The following is a 15,010-nucleotide window of genomic DNA, read 5'->3' as shown; positions in this document are numbered from 1 at the left end:
TCTATTCAGGATATATGGGAGTCAAACAGGAAAATCAAGGAACTTCCCTTTTGTCTTTAAGACCCAAAGCCCCTAGACATTTCATTTTCTCCTTTTCAAGTCTTCTTATACAGATTAAGCATCTTTAATCCAAAAATCCAAGATCCAAAATATGAAATTCTCCAAAATCTGAAACTTTTTGAGCACCAATATAATGCTCAAAGGTCATACCCAAAGGAAATGCTCATTGGAGCATTTTGGATTTCAGATTTTCAGATTAGGGATGCTCAACCAGTAAGCATAATGCAAATATTCCAAAATCTGAAAAATCAGAAACACTTCTAGTCCCAACCATTTTAGATAAGGAATACTCAACCTATACTTGCTTGTTGTGTTATGTCTAGGGCTTCTTAGTTATAAAGGTGAGGACCTCATTGGAATATGGTTACTCCATATTGGCAGAATAAGAAGTCCAGATTAGTTTTTAAATTCAAAAGTATTCCAGTCTTCAATATCCATAAATTCAAGGACAATTTAAAATTAGCCCATTTCCTCTAATGATTTTTTTTCATTCATAAAACTTCCTATTTCCAAAGATCATACTGTCCTTTGTTCCTCTGGGAAGCAATCTGAAGCAAGGCTTTGATCATTTAAGTGTCTGTTCTGTTTAACATTGCAAGCACCAGGATTGAACACCTATTTCAGGCTCTGGAGGATATTACAATATTACAATATTGGAATAGGGATGAGATCTTCACCTACACAATGGCCAAACAACGGGAAATTCTCTAGAAAAATGTGGCTATAGACTTAAGTCACTTTTCTTACCTTAGCCTAGACAATACCATGAATGAGCATTCTCAGGTTATACTTGTTCTTTGAACTTCAGTGTACTTGGTTCCTCCCTCCTAAATATGAAGCTTATCATGGTGCTTCTTTCCCCTCAAACTGAAGCCCAGCTATTAACTCTAGTATATTTTTTACTTTATACTTTGTGTTCCAACTGGAATGAATTTCTCCCAATCCTCTGTTGTTCACTTCCTCAAAGATACCCAAGTTAAGTGCTTCTACTACTTGCATCTAAGATAGCATCAATACAGTACGAGCCAGGGGATTTTCTCCAGCACATAGAATGTGCCTCACAAAAGCCTACCCTGGCCATTGCCCCCAGCTACCTCATGCAGGTCTGCTGTCCAGGGGAAGAGCAGCTCTGTGTGTCAGGTACAGAAAATCAACATGGCAATGGCAGCTGTGAGTCCCAGAAGCTGTGACATGGCTGCAGCCACAGCTATACCTTCAAGTGAAATTTTCAACTGGCCCTGCAGTGGTGGTATAGTGGTGGTTGCGGTAGCTGTACCGACAAATTTAAAGGTAGCTAAAGGGAAACAGGATTTATTTTACAGAAGTCTACTTTAGAAATTTTCCTAGGATACTCCAAAACTGGAGGGGAAAACCTCTATCCCACTGTGTAAGATTCTCCTTTAACATATCTTCCTTTTGTTCCACAATATTGATGGAACAGGCAATGCTCGGCACATTGAGGATACAGTAGGGAGCAGACGGCATTCCTATCCTTGTAAGGCTTACCTTTAATAGCAGGCAAGTTACCCCAACAGTTATACCAATGACCATTTAATCAACTGTGAGAAGGACAAGGGAAATAACAAGTGGGTTCAATTTTCTTTGAAATCTCAGCGAGAGCCATATTCTTTTAAGAGTGTCAAAGTAAGCATCAAGCACACCATAGCATTGTGTTTATTAGAGTACAAGGACAAAAAGTGGATGCAATTGTTTCAGAACTAGTAAGCCTCTGAATTCAATGTAATTATTTTAGTGCCATGATTTTCTTTGTGCCTCTTCATAAATATTCTACACATGGGGGCTCCAAGGGCCTCAATGAAAAGGCAGTGCATTCAATAAGACAGATTTATTGTAAAACAATCACTACGAGGGAGACAGGGGTGTACCATGACTGGAATGCTCCCCGAAGCTGCCCCTACCTCTTTGTTTGTCCTGTCGGCTTGCACCAAAGTTCCATTCAGGCAAGGTTCCACATAGTGAAGCTCCTCATTATACTGCAAAGGAAAAGAATCAAGAAGGAACACTTAATTAAGGAATTGAAGGGTACTTCTTAATAATTTAAGGAGATACGCACCCAAAAAGCAGCACAATCACAGGCTCCATTTATTCACAGAAGGTGAACTCTCCCATGGGTGTCCCTCTAGACAACTATGATTATGTGCTACAGACTGAAGGAGAAACTTCTAGAGCACATGCTGTTAGATGGCAGGGTTCAGGGTGCACCCTTTTAACTGACCATTCTTTGGGGTTGCCTCCAGACACTGGCAGTTCCCTGAGCATGGTTAACAGCCCATGGTCCTGGTGGGAGCTGAAGAGCATCCCAGAGTTGCGTGGATACAGCTCCAGCTACTGTCTTTGGGTTCATGGAACCAAGGGACACATGTGTGGCTTACACATGAGTGGGGACAGAATAAGCCTTGATGTTCCCTGGTCACTCTGCAAGGGTATGTGGGTGCTGATCAGGGCACTGTCCATGCACAATTTCCCATACATTGTCAACACCAGCACTCCCATCACTTCAATCCCAGAATATCCAGAATAGGACCTCCCCCCCTTTTTTTTTTGCCCAAAGCTCACAACCAGGTAGCAAAAATGTGAGTAGTCTCATCTTAATTTCTCTCAGCAAGCCTGCTTCTCTGCCCTGCAGGGAGGCTGGTCCTTACACATCTGATCATGTTGCCTCCTGTCAATCCCATTTACAGCTCCCATTGCTGTGCAGATGAATGTTCCCAGGGCTTTACAAGGCTCTGGACCCTTGGTCCTGCTGACACTCTAGCATCTTTACTCATCAGCCTTCCCCTAAAAGGGCTTGTCCTGGCCAGCCATTATTCCCTGCTGTCCTCTGACATGTCTCCTCTTTTCCTTCAGGCCCTCCAATGCTGGGACCCTTGCTTTGAGCTCTCACTCTGGCACCTCTTCTCTCTGGCTGACTCCTGTTCACCTCCTAGGTCAGATTATTCCCACCTCCTCTGGGAAGCAGCCTCTGGTGCAGGCTAGGCACCGGGTTAGGTCCCTCTTCTATATAATCCCTGTAAATTCTAATTATCTGTTGGCCAGATTCCCCACCACAAAGTGGAATGACACCATTAGGGCCCATGCCTGGTCCTTCAGTGTATTTTCTGCAACAAGCACAGGGCTGGACCCACAGTAGGTGCTTGAGGACCATTTGATTGATGACAGTGTCATGGTATATCTACTTTAGCAGTCAGAGAGGCCCGGAGCTCCTGAGGGAAGAGAACAGAACCATCTCTCCCAGACCCAGCTAACTCTTGTGCAAAGTTGGCCTAGGGAGTTTGCGCTTTAAAACTAAAGTCAGCGAGGACCATGCAGGGCTATGAGCAAGGGAGTGAGTGAAATAAAGAGATGAGCTTGAGAAATCCCTCTGGATACACCGCAGGGACAGGTCAAAGAGGGGCTAGACCTAAAGCTGCTCAAGAACAACTGGGATGCATCAGGTTTCCCATGGAGAGAGCCTCACTAAGCAAGCAGGAGTGGTGATCATACTGACCTTGGCAATTAACTGTTATTGAGCACTTACTGCATCCAGGCAGCAGGTAAACTTCATCTGCAGGTTATCTTAGCATCATTTGGCAAGCACCTCCAATCACTCTCCCTTTACAGATGGGGAAACTGAGGCACAGCAAAAATGATCGACTTGCCCAAAGACACCAGAGAGTAAATGAGGGTGGTGGAGTCCAGATTCAAATCCAGGCAGTCTGACCTCACAGCCACTGACAACAGGACCTCAATGCCCCCAACTCATCCTCTCTGGCCCCCAAACCTCCAGATCTCCCCATCAGTTAGCCTTGTGCCCCTTCATCTTCATCTTTTTGTCATATAAAAAGCGTCTGAAAAAATATCCCAATGGTTTGAGGGCTTAAATATCCTCTAACGAGGCATGGAGAAAAAATATATTTATGACATTAGCCATTAAGAAATGGAAGTATGACTTTTAGTCAACAAACAGAACATCATCTCAGGATCCAAGAAGCAACTGCACAGTTCAATATGAAGGAAAACTCCTCCAAAGCTCTCAATCTCTGTTGGACTGACCCTGGAAGTTGCTGAGAAAACAGCCATTCCCTTCTCCTTCACTTCCCTTGCTGACTCATTTGGTTTAGGGTGACAGTACACTGATTTCTAAGGCCTGAACCACAAAGGGTCTTAGCCAGCCACAGACATCCAGTTCCCCTCTGTTGGACACAACCTCTCATAGCCTGCCTTGCAGTTAGGGGCAAATGACCATGACATAAGGGAAAGTTTGATGGGCAGATTCAATGAAATGTTTTCCTGCCATTAAGGGAAAACTCATCTATACCCACTCTTTTCTTCCTGCTTGGGATGCTATTGTGGAGGTGCTGCAGCCATTTTGCAACTATGAGGTTACAAGACAAAGAATGGAATGCAAAGCCCAAGGAAGACAGAGCAGGAAGATGGAGCCAGTGTGGGCCCCCGAAGACAACATTGAGCTACTGTGCAAAAGCTGCAGCCACCCTCCTCCAGGTTTCTTACATGCCATTATCAGATGTTTGTATGCTGAACCAACCTTTCCTCACCTGTTCTGTAACCTAGAGCCAAAACTTTCCTGAGGTTCCCACCGTGGTTTTACTTCCTCTCATTCTTCCATTTTGCAGGTAAACTGAATCACTTCATTGACATGCTATCTAATACACACTCTCCAAGTTGATTCCTGGGGTTGTACAGTTTGAGCTGGGAGTCAGGTCACTTGGGTCCAAGTCCTGTCTCTACTGTGTACTCACTGTGTGGCCTTGGGGAAGTTGCTAAGCCACTCTGATCCCAGAATCTTATGCATAAGAAGATACTAATTCACCTTCTAGTCTCCCTCTAGGGGCCCCTGCAGAAACTGAGTGAGGCAACAGACCTGAAACTGCCTTGCTAATATAAAAGTCTATACTTGTGGGGGCTCCAGAGGGGATTTAAAAGTCAAGAAGACCAAGGAGTTCTTGACCTCATCAGGGAGGTACATGTGCAGTAATCAAAACCATGCTTGCCATGACTGTGTGTGCTATGGCCTCAGTGGAGGAATCCACTCTTCTGAATCCCAGCCAGCTTGTTAGTGGCATCATCCAAGCTTGCAGTTGACTAATTTCCCTTGACTGCATCAGGATAAAGCTATGCCGAGCAATCTGGTCTGTATCACCAGAGGGAGCCGGGCTCAGCCATGTGTGTAAGGGAACTGCACACCAGGCAGCTGTACCAAGGAGGCCTGCTAGCTGTGCATGCTCCTCTCACTACCCAACAGCTCCTCCCAAGGTGGACCCCAAGGATGCCCTGTACACGGAACTGCTTCCAGACTCCTCGCAGTCCTTTATTTGGAAATCCTTCAGCTTCTGCATTTTTATGTATGTTCTCTAGATTTCTATTTTGTGAAATGATGATGTGGAAGGGCCATATATATTTACAACTCAAGATTTGGTCACCTCTTGCCCTAAGACACAACAGCCTTATAAATAGCTCTCCTTGATCCCTAATGAAAAAATCTGATATCAATAGTCTAAGGAAGAAAACGATACTATGTACATCATCACCAGTTAGATGCAATTTCCTTCTACAATTTGTTTTTACTCCCCTGCACTACCAGGATTGAACCCTAAAGAAGTACTTAACCTTTGCCCTTCCTGCCCAAGTGGTTAGTCCTTCTTGCAAATTTCTGGGAAATGGGAAGAGTCTCTTAGGGAGAGAGGAGTGGGCCCAGGCTGCCCTGGAAATGGGTCCAGTCCAGCCCACCAACCACATGGTGAGGAAATGGACACACGCTTTCACCCTTTAAAGAGCTTAGAAGCTGCCACGTAGCACACAGGGACTCGGACGCTGTAGGCTTTCTTCTCCCTGCTTCCTTCCTGGTTGGCTTTCCTTTTCTGATTCTCACAAGGGTAGAACGGTAGAGCTAAAGCAACTGAGGCAGGCAGGCCTGGGTTCAAATCCTGACTCTGCCACATGCTTGCTGGGTGACCTTGGCCCCAGCTTTTGTGTTGGGGAAACAGGTATTCTAACTGCACCTCTCTCATGAGCTCACTGTGAGGATGAAATAACAGTCAACACAGAACCTGGCACATAAGAATGAGAAAGGCATCTAGGCGCATAGGCACAAATGCACAAAAAAGAAAGAGAATATATGTGTGAGTGTGATGTGTGCTACATAGAGGGAAAGACCAACAGATAACACCCTGCACCCAGAGCTGGAGCTTGCTATGAAGGAAGAAGGTGATGTCAGTGATGCAAAGTGACCCCTTCTTTGGAACAGGGGCATGTGTCCTTGGCCTTCTCTGGAGAGCAGGGATCTGCATTTGTTGGGGACAAGATGCCATGTCATCAGGCACATGTCACTGTCTACATACCCAAGACAAGCCCATGATGTCTGGCCACACATTGTCCCACTCTAAGCCACCCTCTGAATCCTCCCAGGGACCGGGGTCTTTGGCAGACAGGGAGCCAAGATGGTGCAGCCAGCTTACTGGCAAATCCCCATGTATGAAGGCATCTGCCACAGAACTCTTCACGTCTTTATTTGCTCACTGAATTTACCCTAAGCACCTACTGTGTGCTGGGGACATAAAACACTGGCTAAGTTTGCTCATGATGATCATTGTAAAATGACAACCATTTTTTTTCTTACTTTTCTTAGTAAAAGAGTATGTTCATTCCATCAGAACATAAGGTCTGTTTTTCCTTTTGTTTGTTTTTGTTTGTTTGTTTTTGAGATGGGGGTCTCATTCAGGTATCACCCAGGCTGGAGTGCAGTGGTGTGATCACAGCTCACTGCAGCCTCCACCTCCCAGGGTCAAGCAATCCTCCTGACTCAGCCTCCCAAACAGCTCGGACCACAGGCACATGCCACCACATCCAGCTAGTTTTTTTTATTATTATTATTTGCAGAGAGAAGGTCTCCCTATGTTGCCCAGGCTGGTCTCGAACTCCTGGGCTCAAGCAATCCTCCTGCCTCAGCCTCCCAAAGTACTAGGATTACAGGCATGAGCCACTGCACCTGGCCTTGGCTTTCCTTTTTATGATAAATAGTGCTTATCTGTGATGCTGCAACAGTCCCTCCAAAAATAACAACAGGCTTGAGACAAACCCACAATCTTCCTCAGGTATTAGACTACATCCCACAACTCTTGCTAAGGAAACTGTCCCTCTGTCTCCATTCAACCTCCAAACTCTCCACTCTGAAGGCAAGGGACACATTACATGCCTCTTCTTTCCTTTTGCCCAGTGTCTGTGCGCATTCCCTACATCTCCCCTTTTACAGACACAGCAAAGTGATCAATGAGAATCTTAATGATGATCTAAAATAGGAAAGGCAACTTTCATTAAATGAAGAGCCAGAACATTTTGCAGAAGGATCTAAAAGCAATGCAAATAGGCTAGACCCTCTCACCAAGGTTCATAGGAGCTTCCAAATTAGTGTAGAATTCCAGCATACATTGGCTCAGGTGAATCACGGCCCAAAAGCCAAAGAGCCAAGGACAACTGACTTTGGGCTCTGGATAATAATGAGGAATCCACCTAATGTCAGAAACTGAACTTGACAGATGAAACCAATTTCGCTTTCAGGTCTAACAGAAGGTTATCAGTCACCTAGAGAAGATGAGGAAAGAACCTCCCTAAGCAGGGAGTGGCTTTAGGGAGCATCTCAACACCCTGCCCTGAAGCTGAGACTCATTTTTGTGTCTCTCCACTGCCTCCATGGGTTGTCCCAATTGCTCCACCTGGCTGAACCACCAGACTGGTTCGATCTGGCTTGCCTCTCTCCATCCAGTCTCATTCATTTCACCATCACTCACCAGATCCACTCACCTCCACATTCACCTGCACTCCCATGTGATCCAGACACACCGAGAGCTCCTTCTTGGGGGCTGGGGTGGGGTCTTACACCCGCAAATGGCACTTTCTCAGTTATTGACTCCTTCCTCCTTTTCTCCCTGCTCTGTTCCACCACGTTTGCCTATGTCTGGCTAGCCTACTTATCTTCAAGTGTCCACTCAGTCACTACTTCTTCTGATAAGCCACCACAGAGCCCCAGGCAGCATATACCCCAGCTCTAGACACCCAGTCCCCCAGCTACTCCCTCTCCAAGACTGCACTGGCCACACTGGGTTGTGAGACCTGCTTCCCAGTAGCCCCCACACAAGGATCACATACAGAAAACCTAAATCTCTGAGAGCAGACACCTTGTCTGAAGTCAGCCCCAATGCTTAATGCAGAGCACTCAGTACTATTTGTTGAATGAATCAATAGAACAAAGAAACAAAAAGGTGAAATTGCTGAGATTCTGCCTTTTGGACGTGGTGGCACGTGCCTGTGGTCCGAGATCTTTGGGAGGCTGAGTCAGGAGGATTGCTTGACCCTGGAAGGTGGAGGCTGCAGTGAGCTGTGATCACACCACTGCACTCCAGCCTGGGTGATACCTGAATGAGACCCCCATCTCAAAAACACACAAACAAAAGGAAAAAGAGACCTTATGTTCAGATGGAATGAACATACTCTTTTACTAAGAAAAGTAAGAATGCCTGATGGAAAGGACTAGGAACAAAGCCAGAAAAAAAAAAAAAATTGGCACAGAAACAAAAAATAAGATGAGAATCTCTATCCCTTTCAAAAAACAGGTAAATAAACAAAAAGTAAAGGAAGTAAGTGGCTATGTTTTAAAAAATCCAAAGTTTGGCCAAAAAAAAAAAAAAAAACCCATAGAATTAAATGCTGCCATGCTCATGTAATGCAAGAAACTGATGCAGAATTGCTGGGACTCCATTAAATATTTTTATAGTTTTACTGGTGCACTTTTGATTAAATAACCTTTGAATGAAAACGTGTCGGGATTATGTAATAAAGCAGATGAAAACACAACATTTTCACCAACACAAGCCATCCTAGGGATCTTTTGCATTACAAAAGCATCTTATGTAATTTGAAACACAACTGGACACAATTAGTAGTACAGAACAAATGAGCACTGAAAGAAAATACTATCCTCATACTTTTAATACGGAATCGATTACTTTAAAAAGCAAATCCACAGCAGACAAAGCATTGGAGAAACAGTTCTAAAGAAAATCTGCAAATTAAAACCAGGGCATCAGAAAGTTCTTGCTTGAACTAACAAATGATGCTCTTCTTAATTCAAGTCTGCACAAATATGGGCTACAGGAGGCATTTAAATTGATTTAACAAAATCTGCCCAGTTAATACTGTGCTCATTTAAGGCATGGCTTGAGCTTCTGTAAAGTCATTTTTCAAATTTCAACATCGGACAGAATTAGCACCCTCATTTTTATGATAATATTGCTAATTTAATGCATGGCTTGAAGTTAGACTTCAAAGTGAATCAGAAAAATATGCCTTTTCTCTTGTCAGAGACATCTCTCTTCACGCACCAGTGGTTTGACCTTAAAATTTTAACTTCAACTGCACAAAATTACTCTCATATTTCAACTATTCTTTCATAATTCAATCAGTTAGTTTGTCCATTTTAGATAGATCTTGCAATACCTTGCCCATGAAAGCTAAAACAAGTTTTAACATTATCTTTTTACGTTTATACTCTGGATAGATCAAGATCAGAAACTTTTCAGTATAATATTAAACATGCAGTTCACAATGAACTTAATAAAACATGCAAAACCAAAAGACGAACTTAAGTGGCCAAGGGAAGTCTTTCCCCCTATTTAAATCTCTTTCCTCCGTCCTCCGTTATGGCACTGAAAAATCAAGTGGCAATGATGAATTAGATTTGCACAAACAAAAACCTACAGTACACAAGGGCTTCCAGCATTGAAAATATTGTATTCTTTACTTTTCCTCTAAAACACTGAGCTATCTCCACAAACGTCTACCTGGCAAGCAAAGGAAGGCTGACGATGTAATGGAGGGTGAAATGATAATGTCCTCTTTCGTAAATGGAATCCAGCCGACGATAACAATACACTCACACAGATTTGCAGGGCATTCTGGATGGCGTTTCAAATACCTCATCCCCCTGCACTTTAAGAACCTGCAGTCAGGTCGCCCTTTACACAGGAGACAAGTGACCATTTTAAACAGACTGAGGGAAAACCTACACCATACTACTACAGCAATTATGTCAGGGCAGAAACAGGAGGAGGTGATGGAGGAAGAAAAAGAAAAAGAATTCAACAAGGCAAAATTCGCAGAACACACTTAGGATTGGGAGAGACAATTCAAGGGAATGCAAATGAAAATTTGCCAGCTATGAATCTCCTATTAATTAGAAGCCTCGAACTGTTGGTAAGTGTGTAAACATTATGCCCTGCTTGGTAGACATTCTGGTAGGTACCTGTATGCATACCCTTTGGTGCAGGAATTTCACTTCTAGGTTTTATTCAATAGAAGCACACCCAACCTTGCAAAAATATATGCATTCCATTCAGTGCATTGCATGCGCTGCCCTCACTGTAGCACTTCTGAGTAAAAAATGTGATGGAATGCTCTGTTATTCAAATACATTTGATTGAAATAAGCGTTGCTAAATATTCTTTAAAATATGAATCTATTTTTGTGAAAAGACAGTGTGCTCATATACACAGAAACATTTAGGATATGTGCCAAATGAAAGAGAAATGAGAACATTACTGAATTGTTTAAAATTTTTACATATGTTGCCTGCATTAAAAAGCAACGAATCTATAAATACTACTGTTAATTAATGGTTCTTTTATGACCTTGGCCTTCTAATATAAACTCACTAACATATCTGATACATTCTCTTATCCATTAGAGGAACAAAGTTCATGATTTTACTATAAAGGCTTCAAATAAAGAAGTTCAGAGTGCCTTTCTAGTTGTTGAAATAATTATGTAAATAGTGTTGAAGCTGATTATTTATGTTGAAAATTAACAAACAGATGTACAGTGAGGGTTAATGGGATCTTTAATGGGTTTCTTTATATAAAGGGACAATTTGGGGCAAAAATTTTTTTTCTTAACTGCTCTATAATAACTGGCATGTCTACTTTTAATTATCTTAATCACCCTCTCTTCTTTATTGAGTTGACACTGTTTGTATATCTTAATGAACTTACATAGATTATTTCAGTCGATTGGTTTTGTTAACAGAACAATAAATCCTGACTGATAAAGAATGCAGGATGTAATTAGTTAGCTCTTCTTATTATGTGAATTTCTGATTCTTCTGTAATGAGTAATTAAAGATTAATAAGAAAGATAGTCTCAAATTAGCTGCTTCTTATCTGTAAATGCTTCAGGATGTGTGGGGATCAAGCCACATTTGCATTCTCACCACTAGGCTGGCAACTATAGTAACTTGGCAGCAAACCCAAAGTTCTAACTATCTGAAAGTTGTCTTCCAAAGAACTATGCCTTGAGGCCACATAATTTCATGATAAGATGGCTGAGTGGATCAACTACATCCTCTTCACTTCTGCTCAGAAAACAGTGCAAGGTGAAGCCGGACCATGTCTGAGTCTTAACCATGCCACCTTTCCTGGCTGTGTAACTCAATGCGGCTTCATGCCTCTGTCTCCATGCTACATGGCACAGGGCTGGGGTGAGGGTTCAATGAGATAATCCACACAGGACACTTAGCAACTGACTTGTACACAGTGAGCACTCTATGGGAGGCAGTTGTGGTGATTATTCATTCAACAAATATTTAAACTCCTGCTATTTGCCAAGCACTGCCTAGGTGCTGGGGATACACACATGAATGAACAAGACTAACCCCTGCTCCCAAGGAATTTAGTGTTCTCTTTCTTTTCCCTTTCGTCTTTAGGATTTCTTAAAATCAGAACCTTTTGTTCTGAGAGTCTGATCAGAAGAGGCCTGTATAGACAGGTTACTAGTTCAGGCAATCCCCTCGGCCATCTTCATGTCACTTAGAGGCCCAGGCCCTCTGCCTGGAGAACACAAGTGGGTGACATGCCCATGCAGAAGGCAGCCCAGTCATAAGGCTCCATTGACAATATACTCTCCTCAGGGGTTTAGGGGAGCCATGCAGACCACAGTAAGCATTCTCAGAGCACCCTCTTCTTTTGTATCCCACCACTGGCTGAGGAGCCCTGTGCACCAGCTTGACTCTGGTGCATCAACTCAGATGATCCCAGCAGCAACCCTGTGGGCAAGGTGAGTACACCCACTTCACAGTTGAGAGGGCTGATGTCCAGACTAAAGTAATTAGCCCCAAGACACACAGCATATGTGTGTGAATGCGATTCAAAACAGCCCAACTCCAAAACCCAGGCTCTGCCCCCGTCACCATGCTGCCTCCACTGCCCATAGCAACTACTCCACCTCCCAAATAGATGCGATGTGTGTTATTTTCATGCAAAAGAACAAGTGTCCGCCACACACACGCACTTGGCTAAGTGCTCAAGGACTCAGAAATCAGGCTCACTGTGATGAGCCTTTGGAAAGAGAGCAGGAGGAACGTAAGGGGCATGATGAAAATCATACGAAATAATCAGTGGGAAGAAGAAAAAGAACTGGAGAATGTAAACTAAAAATAAAATTCTAAGACCCCCACCCACCCATGTGAATGGACTTCCTCCTCTACATAGGAGACGGGGGCTCTTTTAAAATTTAATCTGAGAGACTGTTTCAGGCCGTGATGGGAAACAGGGGGCGAACATGCCTCCTTACACCTCTCTGGCATGAACATCAATACGGACTTTAAGTCCAATAAGAAACATTTTACAACCTATTCTCTCCGAAGCCTAGGACATGAAGGCTTCCTCTGCAAATAAGAACTTGGGCATCCACTAACCTTTATCTTAACCCAGACATTCCTTTCTATTCACCTCAGCTCTTTACAGAAACTCAACCAATTGTCAACCAGAAAATTTTAAAATCTGCCTATAAGCTGGAAGCCCCTGCTTTGAGTTGTCCTGCCTTTCTGGACCAAACCAATGTATTTCTTAAATGTATTTGACTGAAGGCTCATGTCTCCCTAAAATGTAGAAAACCAAGCTGCACCGGTGAACCAAGCTGAACAGGTGCCCAACCACCTTGGGCGCATGTTAGGACCTCCTGAGGGCTGTGTCAACAGGCCATGGTCGCTCATATTTGGCTCAGAATAAATCTCTTCAAATATTTTGCAGAGTTTGACTCTTTTCATTGACAAGATAGAGACCTGAATAAGTGGTCATTTCCAGGCTACACGACTGCCCTGTCTCAGGCTTGGTTCCCTCATCTGCCACTTGTCAGCTTTGTGACCTCGACAAGTTACTGACACTCTTCCAATCTCAGCACCTTCATTTGAGAATGTGCCTAAACCACCCCCTACCTCCTAGAGTTGCTGTGAAAAACCAAGATAATAAAAATATGAAGAGTAAGGCATTTATTAAAATCAGGCATTTAATAAATGCTGCCTTTTTTTTCCAGAAGTTGAAATAAAGTGTTCTATGAGCCATAAACCACTCTCCATATTTTAGTTGCTTCTTTGCCATTATTATTATTAATTATTATCATCATCAATATCATCAGGCTAACCTAGCTGGAAGTTAATTTCCATGTGAGAAATTCTAGTGGTTTGGTGAAAATCTTGCTAAGTCTGTTTTCCAAGAATCTGAAAATGTCAGCTCCCCAGGAATACATCTGGTGTGCCATTCTCTCAGATGGTGTGGCTATGTGGTAGGTTAAGACAGGCAACGTGTTCAACTGCATTTCCCAAAGCCCTTCCACTGTCCATGACTCTGTGAACTTTCATGAGACTAAACAGGTCTCACATTCTGGCATCTAGGTGCTCTGGATCTAACAGTCAGAGCAATGTTAACCAGTCACTGCCAAAAGATCAAATGAACCCAAGTGCAAAGAAGGCACAAAACAGCTGCACTCACAGCAATTATGTTGAAGAAGTCATCATCCCCAAGTGTATCCAAAATGGATGAGACTGTTTGCTTCGCGATAGTCAGGCGGAGTCCTTTCATGCTGCCACTGACGTCAACTAAAATGACCACATCTTTCGGAGAAGTTGCTGCCTGGATGTACCTAGGTCAAGGGAAAAATTAAGTAAAAATGAATCCTGACTTCTCTTCAAGGTATCTCTTTGAGAAATAACGAAGAGGTCTGACCACTGCCTACCATTTTCGGTTCCTGCAGTCAAAGGCAATGACTCCATTCTCATCTGGTTCCCATTTAATCCCTAGAAGAAAAATGGGGTCATGAGAAACCCAGAAACTTCAAATATTTATTCATAGCATTTCAAGGCTGCTCTACTTTGCTGATTGAATGGACAGGGTGAAAAATCACATGCAAAGACCAACTCCGGGGCTCATCACATGCTCCATCGCCAAATCCAGGCAGGAGCTTTCGGGTCATAACCCTATAGCAAACACAGCGCTAGCTCAGCTGCTCCAAAGGCCTGCAGAGAGTGGAGATGTTTTTAGGACTGTGCTGTCCATCCAGAGAGTATGCGACTCCAGCTCCTTCCCTTGGCTAGGGATCAAGGTAGCGAAGGTCATTTCTTACTGTCCAGAAAGTTGTTGGACCTGGGGGGATCATCCATAGATCTCTGGGCAGAGTCTGGCCCCATCCCTGGACCAGGTGATGTAATGTCTATAGCAGGGGGGTTGAAAGCATAGATACAATGTTTCCAACTAAGGATATACACACAGGTCTGTTGCATCCTCACTCCTGATTTTAAAATCAGAAATTTTGGCCTGGCTTTCCACACTGAAATGAAATAAAATGGCTCTAATTATGCTGCATAATAAAGTTTGAATTTCAGCTCCTGAAGCCTGGGGAGTTTTCCCCATGTGTAAAATCAGATCCAACATCCTTAGTCTTGTGGTTTGCAGCCTAGTCAGGATATATCCCACTTAGCTTTTAAGAATAAAATATCATTTGAAAAGAAAGGCATTGGCTGCTTAAAAATAAGACAGAAAATCACTGTTTTCAACCACCAGTTCTGCTCAGAGATGGAGGATTTGCAACAGAGACTTTGGAGATAGGAAAA

At 43.3% G+C, this 15,010-nt stretch overlaps 1 protein-coding gene across 5 annotated transcripts in view; it reads right to left on the bottom strand.

The window, feature by feature from the left end:
* Positions 1–15,010, bottom strand: part of LOC105480634 (calcium voltage-gated channel auxiliary subunit alpha2delta 3) — a 932,903-nt gene that overhangs the window by 478,284 nt on the left and 439,609 nt on the right. For all 5 annotated transcript variants that reach the window (XR_011620085.1, XM_071091908.1, XM_071091909.1 and 2 more), the window contains 3 exons: positions 14,137–14,197; positions 13,893–14,043; positions 1,980–2,054 (listed from right to left, as the gene is read on the bottom strand). Coding sequence is in view for 4 of the 5 variants with exons in the window: in XM_071091908.1 (XP_070948009.1) it covers positions 1,980–2,054; positions 13,893–14,043; positions 14,137–14,197 (287 nt within the window). In the remaining variant the exon portion in view is untranslated. The remainder of the gene's footprint in view (positions 1–1,979; positions 2,055–13,892; positions 14,044–14,136; positions 14,198–15,010) is intronic.

Source organism: Macaca nemestrina, chromosome 2, assembly GCF_043159975.1.
Source record: "Macaca nemestrina isolate mMacNem1 chromosome 2, mMacNem.hap1, whole genome shotgun sequence".
NCBI classification, from domain to species: Eukaryota; Metazoa; Chordata; class Mammalia; order Primates; family Cercopithecidae; genus Macaca; species Macaca nemestrina.
This window is presented reverse-complemented; position numbering and strand designations above follow the sequence as displayed.